This window comes from Phacochoerus africanus, chromosome X, assembly GCF_016906955.1.
Source record: "Phacochoerus africanus isolate WHEZ1 chromosome X, ROS_Pafr_v1, whole genome shotgun sequence".
Classification (NCBI taxonomy): domain Eukaryota; kingdom Metazoa; phylum Chordata; class Mammalia; order Artiodactyla; family Suidae; genus Phacochoerus; species Phacochoerus africanus.
In genome coordinates this window covers 115,600,058-115,620,205 of record NC_062560.1, presented here as the reverse complement: position 1 = coordinate 115,620,205, position 20,148 = coordinate 115,600,058, and the positions used below count along the sequence as shown (strand labels likewise).

General features: G+C 40.7%; 1 protein-coding gene across 1 annotated transcript in view; it reads right to left on the bottom strand.

The window, feature by feature from the left end:
• Positions 1–19,897, bottom strand: part of ADGRG4 (adhesion G protein-coupled receptor G4) — a gene marked incomplete at its 5' end in the record, with an annotated part of 90,932 nt that extends 71,035 nt beyond the window's left edge. The window contains 5 exon segments of the mRNA XM_053743478.1: positions 2–274; positions 276–846; positions 849–1,061; positions 19,346–19,681; positions 19,684–19,897. Coding sequence (XP_053599453.1) covers positions 2–274; positions 276–846; positions 849–1,061; positions 19,346–19,681; positions 19,684–19,897 — 1,607 coding nt within the window.
• Positions 19,898–20,148: the final 251 nt, after the last annotated feature.

Genomic DNA, 20,148 nt, shown 5'->3' with positions numbered 1-20,148 from the left:
TGCGGTAGCATCATCGGTAGTGGTGGCCTCACTCTCTGTAGATGCTTCTGGTTGGAGGATTATACTGGTGGTTGCAGATGAATGTTCTGTATGAGAAGTACTCTCATGTAATGCTGATGTCAGCAGGATCTGGTCTGGCCTGGCTGTCCAAGTGAGCTCATTGGTTGAGGATAGGTGGTCACCTTCGTCAGTTATTAATGTGGAACCAAACTCAGAAGCCATGGATGTGGAGGCTCATCTAGTAGAGATCAGAGGGAACAGGTTTTCACCATCTTGTGGGTGTATTCTGATTTCAAGGAAATATAGGATCCATGGGAGCAGCTGTGAATAGGAGCACAGACTCAGGGGGCAGTGTTGATGCAGTACCCATGAGAGTAACTGTAGCTGAAGTCCGTTCCACCATGGATTGAAGGACACTTCCAGCAGCTATAGATGCAAGAAACTCCTGGCTAGTTGTGGAGATGGGGCATGCCGCAATGCCTACAGATTTGTGTTTGGGCCACGATGTTGTAGACATGGATGTTGGCTCAATAGATGAGAGTCAACATGTCCTCATGAGAGCCAACTGAGATCCAGTCACTGAAGTTTCAGATACAACTGAATTCTTGCTAAATCCAGATGTGTCCAGGAAACTAGTAGCTACAGTTGGATGAAAGTTCTCACTACCAGTGGATTCAGCCACTTTTGGTGTCCTTGTGCTCTCTGAAGATGAGGATTTAGTTATTTTCATGGACTGTGTAGCAGGGCCTATGGAGGTACTCTTGGTAGACAGAGCAATGGCTGCTGACATAAACAAAATATCTGCTGTGGATGTAGCTGTCTCGGCTATGCATGTCTTTAAAAAACTTGATTCATCATTGTTTCCAGAGGTGGAGATGTCATATTGAAATACAGTCAGGTTGTATGATCAGTTGCAAATACAGGCATGTTTTTATATACCACTGTAGAAGAATATACAGTCTTCTGGGATTTGAGTGCAGTAACTTAGGATGGAGTTGTCAAAGCTATTTGTTGTGAAAGAGTGGTACTAGTTTCTTGAGTTGTTATATTTTCAGAAATAACTGAAAAATGACAAAGCATGTGTTACTTTGGATTCAACTTTAGCAATCAGAGACAATTCTTTAAAACAGAGCTTTATGGAGTTCCCATCGTGGCTCAGCAGAAACAAATCTGACTAGAAACCGTGAGGATGCAGGTTCAATCCCTGGCCTTGCTCAGTGGGTTAAGGATCTGGCGTTGCCACAAGCTGTGGTGTAGGTCGCAGACGCAGCTCGGATCTGGTATTGCTATGGCTGTGGTGTAGGCCGGCAGCTGCAGCTCTGATTTGACCCCTAGCCTGGAAACCTCCATGTGCCGTGGGTGTGACCCTAAAAAGACAAAAGACAAAAAAAAAAAAAAAGAAAAGAGCTTTATAATGTTTTTTCATATTTTTTAACAGGAGATAAGTATCAGATATAAATCAGAACATGTGATTACAATTGACCTTTGAATAACAGGGTTTGAACTGTATGGATCCACTTATGTGCTGATTTTTTTTCAATAGTAAATACTATAATACTACACAATCCATGGTTGGTTGAATCCTTGGATGTAGAACACCGTATATGGAGAAATCACAGAGCCAGAGGGCCGATTACAGGTTGTAAAGGGATTTTTACTGCCCAGGAGGATCGATGTTCCTAACTCCCACATTGTCCACGGGTCAAGTGTACTTGGTTTTTCTTTAGATGATTTTCTACTTTCCAAAATCTATATATAGTTCTCATAATGCCCTGGTGACAAGTAGAAGGACATCCATTCCGTGGTGTCTCCATTAAAAAAATATAGGCACTACTGGAGTTCCCATTATGGCTCAATGGAAATGAATCTGACTAGCATCCATGAGGACTCATGTTCAATCCCTGGCCTCGCTCAGCAGGTTAAGGATCTGGCATTGCCATGAGCTGTGGTGTAGGTCGCAGATGCAGCTAGGATCCCGCGTTGCTGTGGCTGTGGTGTAGGCCAGTGGCTACAGCTCCCATTCGACCCTTAGCCTGGGAACCTCCATATGCCACAGGTGTGGCCCTAAAAAGACAAATACATATATATATATATATATATATATATATATATATATATATATATATATAGGCACTACTAAAAGAGGGATGCATGTTAGAGTAGTATACTGATTAAGAGGATTAAGAGGATTAACTTTGGGAAATGAACCAATTTCCTGAAAAACCCAAGTTAACAAAATTCACTTAAAAGATAGATGAGTTGAGTCCTATATCTATTATATAATTGGATTGTATAGTTAAAGTCTTCCAAAAAAGAGGACCCACTTTGGATTCAAATGTACGTATTTTTAAATCCCCTAGAATTGTGCACCCCATTTTGAAGACCGCTGGAGCCTAGCTTATGTCTTATTTCAAGTCAATTAAATTTAATAGGTATTGTGAATACTATTCTAGGTTCTTTGAGAAATGTATGGAGTCCTTCAAAGAGCTCACACTCTTATTGGAAAAGTCTTATATTGCTAAAATATTTTTAGAGAAATTATAACATAATATTTAAAAACAAAAACAGGAAAATAATGTAGTTTATAATAAAGTGAACAATGGAGTATTCTCAGGTTTCATATGTTTGTAAAGGACAGGGGGAGATCAGTGCACTGCTTAATGAGGGAGATTTTTCTGAGAAGACATGGGCCTTTTGAGAAATGATGCTGTTTGGGTAGAGAACATAAACGCACATGGCGATGAACGTGGAGGCAGTGAAATGATCAGTCTAGCTGGGAGGGGACCCAAAGGGAGAGTGAAGAGACAGATAAAAGAAGGTAGCAGCTTTTGTGTACTTAGCCAAGCACTCTTGCTACATGCAATCTCATTTAATGCACCTAACAACCCCGGAAGTGGATATTACAGTCACCCACATTTTAGAGTTGAAGAAACCAAGTGTCAGAAGCTTCACATAAATTGCTCAAGTTCACACGGGGTTCAAACCAAGGTCTATCACCTATGCTTTTAACCATTACACCATTTGGAAAGATGTAAATTCTTGAGCAAGTAGAATGAGTGGATAAAAAGTAGTCTTTGGAGTTCCCGTTCCTGGCTCAGCAGAAACGAATCCAACTAGGATCCATGAGGACACAGGTTCAATCCCTAGCCTCGCTTAGGGGGTTAAGGATCCAGTGTTGCCTTGAGCTGTGGTGTAGGTCGCAGACGCGGCTTGGATCTGGTGTGGCTGTGGCTGTGGTGTAGGCCAACCTGGGAACCTTCATATGCTGTGGGCACAGCCCTAAAAAAGACAAGGAAAATGAATTTCACAGCACTGTACAGGATGAGTAGGAATGGAAAGAAACTGAAGACCAGGAGACTCTTTAGGACACCGATAGAGTCCTCCTCTCCACCTCACTGCTGCCAGTGCCAGGCCAACCCAACTACCCATTGCCTCCATACCTGCAAACAAGCACTGCTGACACAGTCACACAGGAGGATGAATTAGTATTTCTTTTCTTTTTTTTTGCTTTTTAGGGTCGCACCCAAGGCATATGGAAGTTCCCAGGCTAGGGGTTGAATCGGAGCTGTAGCCACTGGCCTACACCATAGCCACAACACCACCAGATCCAAGCCGCATCTGCAACCTACACCACAGCTCACGGCAATGCCGGATCCTTAACCCACTAAGTGAGGCCAGGGATCGAACCTGCATCCTCATGGATGCTAGTTGGATTCGTTAACCCCTGAGCCATGAAGGGAACTCCTGAATTAGTATTTCTATAAATTCATGATCACCAATCTCAAATAAGCCTTTCACAATGACCATTCAGCCTACTACTTTTCTCTGATCAATTTATGCTCCTACTCTCTGCAGTAACTATTGAAAAACTCCCCCATTCTCAAACTTTACCTTTGCATGTTTAAGTAAGCATCCCTTTTACTTTATAGAAAAAAACAGCTGAAGTCATCAGATAGAAACTTAGCTGTGCAACCCGCTCAGAAAGCTGACACCAGCCATCATCCCTGCTTTCTGTAAGGAGCCTTCCCTTGCTGATTTAAAACATGTTCCAGTCTCTCACAATAAAAAATAAAAACCTGTGTGTTCCCATTGTGGCTCAGCAATAACGAACCAGACTAGTATCTATAAGGACAAAGGTTTGATCCCTGGCCTTGCTCAGTGGGTTAAGGATCTGGCATTGCCATGAGCTGTGGTGTAGGTGGCAAATGTGGCTCACTTCCCAAGTTGCTGTGGCTGTGGTGTAGGCTGGCATCTGTAGCTCCGATTAGACCCCTAGCCTGGGAATTTCCATATGCTGTGGGTACAGCCTTAAAAAAAAAAACAATAAATAAATAAATTTTAAAAACCTCACATCCTCCTACAGGTACTGCCCAATCATTCCCCTCCACATCACAGCCAAACTTCTTTAAACAAAATTTGTCTCTACAGGCTGTCTCCGTGCTCCCCTGACCCATTCTTTAGCCAACACTGATCTGGCTTCTGCCATCATCATTCAACCAAACAGCACTCACTAAGGCCATCAATGGCCTCCATGTAGACAAATACTATGGATACTTTTTCAGTCCTCATCTTTCTTGACTTTTCAACAGCTTGTGATAATGTTGACCACTCTCTCCTTCATAAAATACTCTTTGAGTTGACTTCCATGACATAACACACTCTTGTTTTTTCTCCCACTTCTCTGGCCACTCATTATGGTTATCACCTTTATAGACATAGCCTATTTCACCTGGCTGTTAAATATTAGGGTTCCCCAAGTGTTGGTCCCAACACCTCTTTTCTTCTCACTGTATAGTTTCTCCACAACCTAGGATTCCAATTTACATCTATACACAGATGAATCTCAAAGTTACATGTCTAAACCAGATCTCTGTTCTGAACTCCACATTTATATAACCAATTGTTTATTTGACATCACCTGTTGGATATCTCAGTAACACCTCAACTCATTAGGTCCCAACTTGAACTCTCTCCAAACTGGGTTTCAGTATTCCCTCAGTGAATGGCTCCATCGTGTATTCAACTGTGTAAGCCAAAACCCTCTCCCTCTGTCTCCTCCTTTTTCTCTCACCTGCTATAGCCAACCCATAAACTTGTCCTATGGAGCTTACCTGCTAAATATCTCTCAACTCATCTGTTTCTCTCCATCTTTATCACTTACCACTCTGACCAAGTCACCATCCATCTCTCACCTGGACCACTACAGTAGCTTCCCAACTAGATTCCGCCTCTACTCTTGGGACCCATCCAGTCTGTTCCATAGTGCAATCAGAATGATCTGTTTGATGGAGTTCCCGTCGTGGCGCAGTGGTTAACGAATCCGACTAGGAACCATGAGGTTGCGGGTTCGGTCCCTGCCCTTGCTCAGTGGGTTAACGATCCGGCGTTGCCATGAGCTGTGGTGTAGGTTGCAGACGCAGCTCGGATCCCGCGTTGCTGTGGCTCTGGCGTAGGCCGGTGGCTACAGCTCCGATTCAACCCCTAGCCTGGGAACCTCCATATGCCGCAGGGGCGGCCCAAGAAATAGCAACAACAACAACAACAAAAAAGACAAAAGACAAAAAAAAAAGAATGATCTGTTTGACACACAAATTTGATATTGTCTCTCTCACACACACCCCTTCACATACTCAGATCCTTTTAGTGACCTTGTGTTACTCATTGGATTTTTTAAAAAAACAATTTTCTTTTTTTTTTTGTCTTTTTTTGCCATTTCTTGGGCCGCTCCCGCGGCATATGGAGGTTCCCAGGCTAGGGGTCGAATCGCAGCTGTAGCTGCCAGCCTACGCCAGAGCCACAGCAACGCAGGATCCGAGCCGCGTCTGTGACCTACACCACAGCTCACGGCAACGCCGGATCATTAACCCACTGAGCAAGGGCAGGGATCGAACCTGCAACCTCATGGTTCCTAGTCAGATTCGTTAACCATTGCGCCATGACGGGAACTCCAAAAAAAAAACAATTTTCTTAATAGAGCCTATAAAGCTATGCAGGGTTTTGTCCCTATCTACCTCTCCAGCCTTAATTTGTACTAAGTTTCTCCCTTGTCCCACTAAAGACCTCTGCATATGCTATCACCTCGACTTGGAATGATCTTCCCACCCTTCTTCATCTGATTAACTTTTACTCATCCTCCAGAGCTCACTCATGCACCACTTCCTCAGGGAAGCCTGCCAGCCTTGGCCCCTGTGACTAGATCAGACTAATCTATTCTGGGCTGTTTTGACACCTCATACCTCTTCTTTATAGTACTTGTCACAGCTGCAGTTTTACATCTGTGTGTGCTTATTAATATCTGTCCTCCTCACTCACGGTATGAGCAGCAATCTCATCTTTCTTTGCTCATTCGCCATTGTATCCTCAGCGCCTAGCACAGGGCCTGGCACATGGCAGATGTCCAGTAAATACTTGCAGGCTAACTGAACAGGTGGAAATGATGCGGGCCTGGAACGAGATGAGAGTGGTGTAGGGATTCATAATCCTACAGCTACTGAAAGGAAGAATGGACAGGTTATATTAGCAAAAGGGTAGAAGGGATGAAGAAGACAGAAGTCTCAGAGAACTCAAGCATGTTACTTTGGAGCTACTTGTAGAACAGTGGTGATATTCAAAGACGTGGGAAAATTGGGACGACAGCCTCACTTGGAAGAAAAACACCCAGTTCAGGCTTGGATAAGTGGAATTTGGAATGATGGTGGAACATCCAAGTGAAAATGGTGTGTAATAAAATTCAAAGCTGAGTCATAATTTTTCTCCAGTTCAAATCACCCCAAATGAAATCATGCATATTTACCGCTGGGAAACTGGCATTTTGAATGCATTTACCTAGGAAAGATAATACCTATGATGTACAAATAATTATGGCGGCAGACAATCTACTAACTCATTTCACTGTCTTAGAATTACTTTTAATTTGCATATGTAGAAATTCTGAAATGTGTGGGGGATATTTTTTGGAACTTTGTGGTCATTCACAAGCAGAATGAGTGACAATCAGAAACCTGCAACTAACTGTATAGATGAGTTGACAAAAGTACACACATCAATAAAAACTCAGTTATATAAGAAGTACTTTTTTGCTTAATTGTACAACACTGTTTCAGTGATCTGAGATTCGTATTCTGTTAAGCTATATCAAGACACCAGTATATTTCAGCCACACAATATTTATTTCAAGCTTTCTGCCTTCAGGTTTGTCCACAACTACAAAACAAGTAAAAGGAGAGTTGTCAGAACCTTGGTTTCCATTTTTGCAGCTGGCTTTACCACAGCCGATGGGGCTTAGCAAACCCGTTAAAGAGTCACTTACATGACATTTCAGGAGTGTGGCATCCCATGAATGCCCAAATTTTGAGAGAAGAGTTCACAATTCCTATTCTTTTACAAATGATTAATCATTGAGCCACATCTAATTTTTAGGAAAATAATAAAACTCTAAATGCCACAAAAGCCTGAATTATCTTCTTTGATGCAGCATTCAAACTGCACTGTCAGAGAAATCCATAATAAGTAATGGGAAACTTTTTTAGAACACAGGACAGGAGTCAGGCATGATGTTTTTATCTAGGAAGGACTGAGCTATAGATGTTAATTGTTGTTAACACTTCCGGTAAGCATCTCAAAAAGAAGCAGAAGATGTAAAAAAAGAAAACCAAATGAGTTGAACAAAATTGCCAAGCAGGCAGCATTGTAAGTACCAGATATGTCTTAGGAAATAATGCAACTTTCATTTTAGTCGAAAGCCTGGATTTGCTTTTCTTTAAGTTTATATGATTTTTATTTTTTCCAGTATAGTTGATTTAGAGTGTTCTGTTAATTTCTACCATACAGCAAAATGACCCAGTCATACACATATATATATTCTTTTTCTCACATTATCTTTCATCATGTTCCATCCCAAGTGACTACATATAGTTCCCTGTGTTATACAGCAGGATCTCATTGCTTAGCCACTCCAAATGCAATAGTTTGCATCTAATCTTTCCAATGAAAGGTTTATTCCCAGAGAGATGACTGTCTCAGGTATTTCCTCTAAACTCTTTATTGATAAAGACTCAAATGGTTCTTTAAATCACAGAATTTTAGAACTGTCTTGGAGATTGTATTCAATCTCCTCGTTTAGAGATTAAGTCCAGAGAGGTGCAATGTTGAGAAGATGAGATTTCCCCAGGTGAAATATGCAGAGAAGAAATAAGACAGTGTGTGCTAGTGCTTCAATTATCTGATATCTGTAAGTGTATACCCTCAAATTACACAGAACCACCACAAACCCCTGAGAAAGAAGAGATTCTACCTCAAAGAACCAAGAATTGCCAAACTTAGATAATAAAAGCCAAGTTCTGCAAATGCTGAACTGCTCGAGAGAAAGCAATAACCCAAAATAGTGAGACATATTAGATCCTAGAAGAGAGCATCATGGTGCTAAACCAAAACATGAAGGTGCCCTTGCAAGCCCGGGCATTGAAACCCAGCTGGGAGTTCCATTTACAGCCTTGCCCTCAAATAACACTCCTTGAATAATCCCTCATACACCAAATACCAGCAATCCAATCAAGGATCTGTAGCTTTTTAATGAGGATCCATAGGAATTAAAGATTCTTTCAAACCCTAAATCTAGTAATTAACTACAATTGCTAACAAGCATGTTCAGTTGATATAGAAAATCATTTGACAAAATCCCACATCAGTTTAAGATAAAAATCTCTTGGCAAGTTAGGAATGGAGGGTATTTATATCAACTTGATAAAGAACATCACCAAGAAACCTATGGGTAACATCAACCATAATGGTAGAAGGCTGAATGCCTTCCCACTAAGACTGGGAACTAGACAAAGATGGCAGCTCTCACCACTCTTATTCAACATAATACTGGAAGTTAGAGGTGCTCCAGTAAGAAAATAAAATGAAATGAAAGGCATTTTAGATTATGTGATTGTCCATGTAGAAAATCCCAAGGATCCTAAAAAAAGAAAAATTCTGGAACTTCAAAGGAAATTCAGGAAGGCTGAGGGACACAAAATTAACACTAAGAAACAAGTTTTTAGATTTAACACCAAAAGTATGTGCTATAACAAGAAAAATTTATAAATTAAACTTCATCAAAACTAAAAGTTTTGCTCTGTGAAATACCATGTGAAAAGGATAAAAGAGTGATCTACAGGGAGTTTCCATCATGGCTCAGGGGTAATGAATCCAACTAGTATCCATGAGGATGTGGCTTCTATCCCTGGTCTGGGTCAGTGGTTTAAGGATCCTGTGTTGCTGTGGCTGTGGTGTAGGTTGGAAGCTGCACCTCTGAATTGACCCCTAGCCTGGGAACTTCCATATGTTGCAGATGTAGCGCTAAAAAGCCAAAAAAAAAAAAAAATTAGAGAGAGTGGATCTACAGAATAGGAGAAAATATTTGCAAAACATATATCCAACAAAGGCCTAGAATATACTTTTTTGCTATTTTGGGGTCACACCCACGACATATGGAAGTTCCCAGGCTAGGGGTCAAATCGGAGCTGGAGCTGCCAGCCTATGCCATAACCACAGCAACACAGGATCCGAGCCACATCCGCAACCTACACCACAGCACATGGCAACGCTGGATCCTTAACCCACTGAGCTAAGCCAGGGATCCACATCCTCACAGATCCTAGTTGGGTTCGTTAGCAGCTGAGCCTTGAAGGGAACTCCTAGAATGTATTTTAAAAACTCTCAAGACTCAACAGTAAAAAAAAAAAGTCCAATTTTTTTTTAAAATGGGCAGTAAATTAGGAGTTTGAGGTTAACATGTACACACTACTATATATAAAATAGGTAAACAACAAAGACCAATTGTATAGCACAGGACTATACTCAATGTCTTATAATAACCTATCATGGAAAATAATCTGAAAAAGTAATATATACATATATATTACTGAATCACTTTGCTGTACACTTGAAACTAACACAACATTGTAAATTAACTATACTTCAATTTAAAAAAAATTAAAAAGGGGCAAAAGACATGAATACGCAGTTCACTGAAGAAGTTATACAGATGGCAAATAATCACAGGAAAAGATGTTCAATATTATTAGGCATCAAGGAAATGCAAAATAAAACCACAATGAAATATCACTACACACTTATCAGAATGGCTAAAATTAAAAAAAAATTGAAAACACCAATGCTGGCAAGGATGCGAAGAAACTACACCACTCATACATTGCTGGTAGGAATATAATATAGTAAGCCACTTCGGAAAACAGTGTGACAGTTTTATATAAAATTAAATTTGCAACTACTATAAGACCAGCAGTTACTTTCTTGGGTATTTATCCCAGAGAAATGGAAACTTACACTCACAGAAACCTGTACACGAATGTTCATAGCAGGGTTTTTTTGGTAATGGCCAAAAATTAGAATCAGCCCAGATGATATATTTATTTATTTATTTTTGTCTTTTTGTCTTTTTAGGGCCACACCCAGGCATATGGAGGTTCCCAGGCGAGGGGTCAAATGGGAACTATAGCTGCTGGCCTACACCACAGTCACAGCAATGCAGGATCCGAGCCATGTCTGCAACCTACACCACAGCTCACGGCAACGCTGGATCCTTAACCCACTGAGCGAGGCCAGGGATGGAACCCATGTCCTCATAGATTCTAGTCTGGTTCATTAACCACTGAGCCACAACCGAACTCCCCAGATGCCTTTTAACAGGTGACTGGATAAATTGATACATCCACACCAAGGAATCTTACTTGGCAAGGGAGAGAAACAAACATAGACACAACAACCTGATAACTCTCCCAAGACTGATGCTAAGTGAAAAAAGCTGATCCTAAAAGGTTACATATTATACTATTCCACTTATTAACGTTTTTGAAATGACAACATTTTAGAAACAGAGGACAGAATAGTCGTAGTTGTCAAGGGCTAAGGATACAGAAAGCAGAGGTGGAGGGAGGGTGGCGGGTGTGTTTATAAAAGGGCAACAAAATCCATTGCAGTGTTGAAACCATTCAGGGTCTTGACTGTGGTGGTGGCCATGCAAAACTACACAGGTGATAAAATTGTACAGAACTTAAGACACACACACTCAAATGAGTACAGATGAAACTAGAGAAATCTGAATAAGAGAAATCTGTATCCATATCGATATTCTGGTTGTTATACTGTCACTTTGAAAAACACTACAGCTGGAGGAAACTCGGAAGTATACAAGGGATCTCCAGCTGTGTGTGAATCTACAATTATCTCAATAAAAATTCAATTAAAAAAAGCAAATGCAGGAGTTCCCACTGTGGTGCTACAGGTTAAGGATCTGGTGTTGTCTCTATGGTGGCATGGGCTCGATCCCTGGCCCAGGAACTTCCATATGCCATAGGTGTGGCCATCAAAAAAAAAAAAAGCAAGGCAAAACATTCTCTGATATCAGCCTTACAAATGTTTTCTCAGGTCAGTCTCCCAAAGCAACAGAAATAAAAGCAAAAATAAACCAATGGGACCTAATCAAACTGACAAGCTTTTTGCACAGCAAAGGAAACCATAAAAAAAAAAAAAAACCGGGAGTTCCCGTCGTGGCGCAGTGGTTAACGAATCCGACTAGGAACCATGAGGTTGCAGGTTCGGTCCCTGCCCTTGCTCAGTGGGTTAAGGGTCCGGCGTTGCCGTGAGCTGTGGTGTAGGTCGCAGACGCGGCTCGGATCCCGCGTTGCTGTGGCTCTGGCGTAGGCCGGTGGCTACAGCTCCGATTCGACCCCTAGCCTGGGAACCTCCATATATGCTGTGGGAGCGGCCCAAGAAATAGCAACAACAACAACAAAAAAAAAAGACAAAAAAAAAACCCCAAAAAGACAATTTATACAATGGGAGAAAATATCTGAAATGATGCAACTGACAAGGGCTTAATCTGTAAAATATACAAACAACTTATACAACTCAACGGCAAAAAAGCCAACAGCCCATTTGAAAAATGGGCAAAAGACCTGAATAGACATTTTTCCAAGGAAGATATACAGATGGCCAACAAGCACATGAAACAATGCTCAACATCCCTGATTATTAGAGAATGCAAATCAAAACTACTATGAGGTACCACCTCACACCAGTCAGAGTGGCCATCATTAATAAGTCCACAAATAACAAAGGTAGAGAGGGTGTAGAGAAAAGGGAACCCTCCTGCACTGTTGGTAGGAATGTCAATTGGTACAACCACTATGGAAACCAGTATGGAGGTACCTTAGAAAACTATACATAGAACTACCATATGATCCAGCAACCCCACTCTTGGGCATATATCTGGACAAAACTTTCCTTGAAAAAGACACATGCACCCACATGTTCATTGCAGCACTATTCACAATAGCCAAGACATGGAAACAACCCAAATATCCATCAACAGATGATTGGATCAGGAAGATGTGGTATGTATACACAATGGAATACTACTCAGCCATAAAAAAGAACGAGGTAATGCCATTTGCAGCAACATGGATGGAACCAGAGACTCTCATCCTGAGTGAAATGAGCCAGAAAGACAAAGACAAATACCATATGATATCACTTATATCTTGAATCTAATATAAGGCACAAATGAACCTTTCCACAGAAAAGAAAATCATGGACATGGAGAACAGACTTGTGGTTGCCAAGAGGGAGGGGGAGGGAGTGGAAGGCATTGGGAATTTGGGGTTAATAGATGCGAACTATTGCCTTTGGAATGGATAAGCAATGGGATCCTGCTGTATAGCCCTGAGAACTATGTCTGGTCACTTGTGATGGAGCATGATAATGTGAGAAAAAAGAATGTATACATTTATGTGTGATTGGATCACCTTGCTGTGAAGTAGAAAATTGACAGAAGAACACTGTAAATCAGCTATAATGGAAAAAATAAAAATCATTATAAAAAAAAAAAAAAACAGGAGTTCCTTTGTGGCTCAAAGATAACGAACCCAACTAGGATCCATGAGGATGTGGGTAAGATCCCTGGCCTCGCTTAGTGGGTTAAGGATCCAGCGTTGCCATGAGCTGTGGTATAGGTCACAGACACGACTCAGATCTGGGTTTGCTGTGGCTGTGGTATAGGCCGTCAGCTGTAGCTCCGATTCAACCCCTAGCCTGGGAACCTCCATATGCTGCGGGTATGACTCTAAAAAGCAAACAAACAAACAAAAAAAGCAAATGTAAAGCCCACACTGTGCAGGTAGTTGAAGGATAAGTGACTGTCCATTTGTACTGGAGGAAGCACTGGAGCGATGCCGTCTGGCTTCCATCTTCGAAGGGCTTTACAAATGTGTTTTGTCACATTCATTCTGTTGCCATTTGTGAACAAGTGATCACTTGCACAAATGATTTGCATGAGTTTGCTGTCTCTGTATTTTAAAGTGGGGATAATCCATGCTAATTCATGGGGGCCTATGGGCTTAATTGCCATTTGCTCCTTCACTTTAGACAAAATTGTATTATTGTAATCATTGGGAGCTGGAGAACAGAGGTATAGAGTAGCTGAATATGTATGAGGCATTTTGTTGCAGATGTACCTGCCAACAGAATATTAAGTAGAACATTTGCTAAGGCACCAAATTCTGCTTGTGATTTGGGTATATCACCTTATATTAACGCTTTGCGTTTTTCTAGCCCACATTTTGCATCTGGTTTTTCTTTCCATCACGACCTATGGAAATATAATTCAGAGCGTGTTTATTAGATTTGTGAGAGATAATGGTGACCAGAAACTGCCACAGGCACATCTGTCTGTGGGGCAGGGAAAATGTGAAATGAACACCTTTAAGAGGATGAGGAAAAAAAATTATTTTCAAAATGGTGTCTGTGTTCAGTTTCCAGGCAAGGACGTGAAAAATGAATCCTGTGACGGGGAGAGGGACAGGCTAGAGCATCCACCTCCGAATCCATAGGCGAAGGTTACCCTGTGCAGGAGAATACAAATAAGGAGGTTTGAACCGACTACAAACAGCTCTTGCTTATCTTCCATGATGAAAAATGAGGATAGAGCAGAGACTTGATGTACAGGGGCAAAACCAAATTGCCTTTTAGCTAGACGAGCCCATTGTGATGACACCTTTCCTATCAGAGCTGATAACTGGAGAGAGGGCTTAATATCGGGCGGAAAAAGGCCTTAGAAAGTATGCAAACTGTATAATCAATCTCTGCATATTTTAAGAATAGTTAGCTCATAAAGGAATTCAAAGCAGCTGGAGCATTCGATCAATTAATAAATCTCAGCAAATCGATAGCTCCACACATACAGGGACCCTATGCCTTGATACAGAGTAGATTTCGCAGGATGGACTCAAGTCATGTTACTTCATTCTTTTCTAAGAAGGGATTTCTCAAGTGCACGAAAAGTGGTTTAATATGCATACCTTTAGGAAAATGCCTCATCTGCAGACATTCCCAAGTCAGAACAAATCCTTTGTTGAATCATGTGTCTGAGCTGGGATTAGAAAATTATACTCAACATATCTGGAGAGGAATTTTAGCTTGTGATCAGTCCCTAATCGTCACTTCAAGAAATTCCTGTCACCATCCTCCAGTATTGTCACTGCAGCTATGGCGTAGGTCACAGCTGCAGCCCGGATTCAATTCCTGACCCATGAACTTGCACATGCTGTGGGTGCAGCAAAATAAAACATTCCTGTCACCATCCATTCCTTTTAAAAATACATTAGATGTTGTCACAGCTAAAACCTGGAAACAACTTAAAAATCCTTCAAAGGTAGCTCAGTGAATAAATTATAGCATATCCCTGTTCTATCATACGAATCAGCACCCACCCCATGGAAAATAATCAGATACCTCTATATTTTCTGATGTGGAAATATCTCCAAATATGTTATTAAATGTAAAAAAAAAGGTACAGAGGACTATGCTTATGATGATAATCTTCACTGTAAAAAAGAAAAACGAAAAATATTTACATGTAAACTCAAGTTTTAAATTGTTTCTGCGAGGATATATTTAAAAATTGTTAACAATCATTACTTTTACGGAAAAACACTTGGGATAAGGGATTGAAGAGAAAGGAGACTTTAATTTATAGCTTTCTGCATTGTTTGAATTTTAACTATACTTGTCTATTAGTTTTATTTTAAAAAATAAATTCATTTTAAGAATTATTAATAAAATATCAAAAACGGTAAATCAATTTAAATTGTGAAAGCTTATATCCTTTTCTCCTGAAATTGTCCTTTTAATAAGGTGTCCTATGAAATTACAAGCCCACTTATACCAACATTTATGTACAAGAAAATTCCTTGCAGCATTATTTGTAACAGCAAAACTTTGGGAGCCATTTAAATGCCCATCAATGGTGAACTAGTTAAATTACAATATATCTAGGGAGTTCCCAAATGGCCTCGTGGTGATGGATTCAGCATCGTCACTGCTGTGGCTCAGGTTCGATCCCAGGCCTGGGAATTTCTGCATGTCGTGGGCACAGCCAAAAAAAAATTATAGTACATCTACACAATGGATGTATATATAGCCCTAAAAATAGATAAGGTGAATATAAATGTACTAATGTATCCATGATAATATTAAGTTAAAATAAATCAAATTGCAGAACAATATGCACATATTAGTTTCGTTTTTTTAAACTGTGCACATCCATACACACTCATGCTTTTTTTTTTTTTTTTTTTTTTTTTTACTGCTGCACCTTTGGCACATGGAAGTTCCCAGACCAAGGGTAGAATCAGAGCTGCAGGTGCCGGCCTACACCGCAGCCACAGCAACACCGGATCCAAGCCGCATTTGCGACCTATGCCTGAGCTTGTAGCAACGCTAGATATTAACCCAGTGAGCAAGGCCAGGGATCAAGCCTGCATCCTCATAGACACTATGTTGAGTTCTTAACCTGCCAAGCCAGGGCAGGAACTCCAATTTTTTTGGTTTTTTAAAAACTATACACACCCATACACACTCACACATGTATACACACACTTATCATAGATCCATAGGAAAAAATTATAAAAAAATTAGACACCTCTGTAAAGAGTATGCAGGGTAGATTCTACTTTATACTTCATGTACTTTTGTATTATTTATTTTACAACCATATTGTTGCATTTGTAATTTTTAAAATTAAGAAAAAATGCTTAAAAGCCACTCCAAAACTAAATTACTAGTGACTAGCACCTTTGCTGTTACTGTTATTTATCACTGTGCTGTTTAAATATTCCTGAGACATCTCCAACTACAGCGAATACTTGTTTATTAAACCCAGGTAGCGTTCATGGTTTTCGGCAAATGTTCCCCCAAAGCCTTGTTCTCATGAATATATAAATATATACATATATAATTTATGTGTAAATAGATTTATTGAGATTTGTAACCTAGCAATGGGCTCATTAAAATTTATTTTGAAAGGTCATAATCCTTCTATGGATCATAAATACCAATTTATTAGGCAAAAGCTGAAGCTAGGCATGTTATAACCACTCCTATTTATTCAGATAATTGCCCTCTTTTTCCCAGATGTCAGATGGCAAGAGGGCGGTAGAAGAAATTCTATGGTGTTACAGTCCCTTCAATGGTGGGCAGGCAGCGGCTGTAGCTGGTAGCCTGATTTCCCCAGGTGGGTTATCAGCACCAGCAGTTTCCTCCGAAGGAAGCTTCTAAGCCAGTAGCTCATAACCTTTTGGGGGCCACAGACTCCTTTGAGGTAGTCCTGCAAGGTGTCGGGGGTGAAAAGAACATGGGCTTTGCAACCAGACAAATCTTTGTTCAAATCCCAGCTTCCATGCTTATTTGATGGGTGACTTTAAGCAATTCATTGAAACTCTCAGAGCCTCTCTTTCTTCATCTATAAAATGCCTGGCACATGACAAAAACTTAGTAAAAGGCAGCAATTGTCAATATTATTTTAGAATAGAATGAAAACTATAAACTGTCCTCAAAGAAAAAATTTCACCTTGCGTTTTTAGAATGCTGCATGCAATTTCAAGGGCTTTGCCCACTCGTCAAGGCCATTCTGGACCTCAGGGCAGGAACTCCTGGCCTAAGGTTTAGAGAGAACATTTGAAGAAACCCGAATAGTAGAAATAATATTTTCTACTCCTTTTACTGATTGTCATTTTAGGTTGTGTTTTCTTTTGCTTGTTTATTATATTGGATATTTGTATATTATGCCCACTTGGGCCTAATCAGACCAAGAAGATAGATTGTACATTTAAAAGTGTACGAAAGAGCAAACTAAGTGAAGGTTGTCTAACACTTGAAGACATCAGTTAGATTTGGCCATTTACCAGCAAAGTGGTAGCAAAGCCCATGGCAATTCACTAGCCAGGTTAGGTTTTCAAAGACCACTGCCAAGCATATGGATTTAATAGAGCCATACTTCCAGTTGCTTAGATCAAAGATAAAGTTACTTTAAAGTGCTTTGAGTGAGCTGTTCAGGCCTAACCTACTAGTCCCCAGCTCTGTTTTGTAATCAGAGCCAACTAGGACAATTCTCTTATTTTTAAGGCTTCAAAAAAGAGAAAAGCCTAATGCCTTCAGGTAAGTAGCTCAAAGGATAACTTTCCTGTTGCTTTGCATTAGTCTGATCTCAAAGAACCACCCCACCCTACTCCACCCTGGGATGTGCTTCTGCAGTTAACTCATACAGCATACAGACTCCTGGCGACAATGGATCACCGTGGTCTGTAAGAGCCCTATTAAGCGTAGGTGGAGCCCCACTCCCTCACTGCCCCTTCCCAAATCCATAGGAACCATAAATAATGTTCCTCTCAGAATAAGTGAACATTTCAGGAAATGAGAAAAAAAAATCCTGTCTTGATGCCGTTATCACAGACTTTCATCCACGCTTCAGGACTGCTGCTGCTCCTGCCGATGGAGAAGATTGGATTTGAGGGGAGAGTGGGGTTGGCAGAGAAAAACCATCCTATATTTCCTCCTCGAAACTGGAAAGAAGGGGAGAAATACACGCGTACTTCCAAAGACCCTGTCATCCTGCAGGAGATATTCCACTCCCTAACGGTTGTTCCATATCATCATTGCTCTCAAGAGGAAAATGAACTGGCTTATCAATCCCATTCCCCACTAAAGGGAACTGGGGCTCGGGTAAAATGGCTGATTCTTGGGCTGAGTGGGAAAAGTACAAGATGAGCCTGTAACATCTTGTTGTGCTAGAAAGTAAGGAAGTGCTCGAAAAATAATGGGAATGTGTCAAAAGGACTCAAGAGCCAGACTGAAGGACTCCCACTGGCCAAATCTTGGCCAGTTTGAGCACGGAAATAAAAGATAGCAACAGATTGTAACCCATTAAATAAAATAAGAATCCATGAGTTCATGCTGATGTAAACACATAACTGAAGGAAAAAATAAATGTGGAAGAAGAGAACACTCTGCCTTGCAACAGAATACTAACTAATAAATGCAGAAAAATGATGGAGTTTTAAAAATCATTATTTTGCAGTCGTCATAATAATAAGTGACTGAGGCAAGAATCATCAAAAGATGTAAAACTACTTGGTGAAATTTGATAAGAACAGGATATTGACATAGACTCCAAATATCTCCCCGGAAATTACTTAATTACAAAAGAAAAAAAATAGTAACTTTGCAGTGGAGAAATCTAGCCATTATCATCAGAAGCAAATGATGAAAGTTATCACCACCAGGAATGAGAGAAATGGGCATCACGAAAGACAAGGAAAGACCAAGGATCTCTTCCAGATTAGAAACTGAAGAGACACCATATGTAAATGCAATGCATGATCTGAATTGGATCCTGAACTAAGTGAAAAAATAACTGTAAGGGAATGATAAACCGTATGGGGAAAATCTAACAGTCACTGAAGCTGAGGAAAGAATACATAGAAATTTGGAGTTCCCAGTGACGCAGTGGAAAGGAATCCAACTAGGAACCATGACGTTGCAGGTTCAATCCCTGGCCTCGATCAGTGGGTTAAGGATCCGGCGTTGCCGTGAGCTGTGGTATAGGTCGCAGATGCGGCTCAGATCCCGAGTTGCCGTGGCTGTGGTGTAGGCCGGCAGCTGTAGCTCCGATTCAACCCCGAGCCTGGGAACCGCCATATGCCGCCTGGGTGCAGCCCTAAAAAGCAAAAAAAATTTTACAGATTTTTTTTTTTTTTAAAAAAAGAACACCCAGAAATTCTTTGTCCTAGTCTTGCAATTTTCTGTAAGTTTAAAATCATATCAAAATACAGGACTGAAAAAACGATTTGATCCATATTAAAAAATAGACAACAAAACTTTGGCAATCTTGGGCCTGTCTGAGGAAGACTGAGCCTGGGCCTAGGAGTGGGTATTTGGAGTAACGAGCTGGAGGGACTGCTTTACCGCTACCCTGGCTAAGAAGGACTATTCCTAAGTTACTCACAGCAGCGCAGTCTCAAGTCAACAGTTGGAAGGATCTCCTTGACAATTCAAACATCTTCTTCCCAACTAACCACGATGCCGCTCAAACACTTCATAAACTCTTCAGTTCAAAGGATGTGGTCGCAGAGTTGAAAGTAATACAGGCTGCTGGTGAATCTGGGAACCATGCCTTTAACCTGGTGGTCCCTCTTCGTGAGAAAATGTTCTAGAACCAGAGTCCCATTAGGTGCCAGTATCCTTTCTATATTCAGGAAAAGCTCTAATCTGCCCTTCACACCATCCCATAGCAAGCACATCGGGTGCCACTGAAATGGAGTCAGGTGGTAACAGATGTACAGGTCTTGACCAAGTTGAACGCTATTAGCTGCTGATGGTCTCCTGCAAGTCCAAGTTCTATGTCCTCTCTGCCCAGGAAGGTGTTACTAGGAATATAGGAGGCCACCCAATCACCTGATTTGTCACCCACAAATACCAGGTCAAGGCACACTGTGGATCGACTGAGTTAAGGAATGCCATTGGTCAGGCTCACATACGTGTCAGCTCTTCTGTAAAAATCCAGTTATCAAAAAAAAATCAATTTTATTATCTTCTTTAGCCATTCAGTCAAATCCAGATTATACAACACTATTATGAGTTAATACTGGTGCAAATAAACCAAATTACTAGATATACAAAAATCATCTCTTTTTGACATTGGCATGACTTTTTTGGCAGAAGAACTTCTTCCTAATTATATTTTGCCTGGGCTAATGAGAAAAGTTAGATTAGTGTTCCCAGAGCACCTGCCACCTGAATATTTTGGGG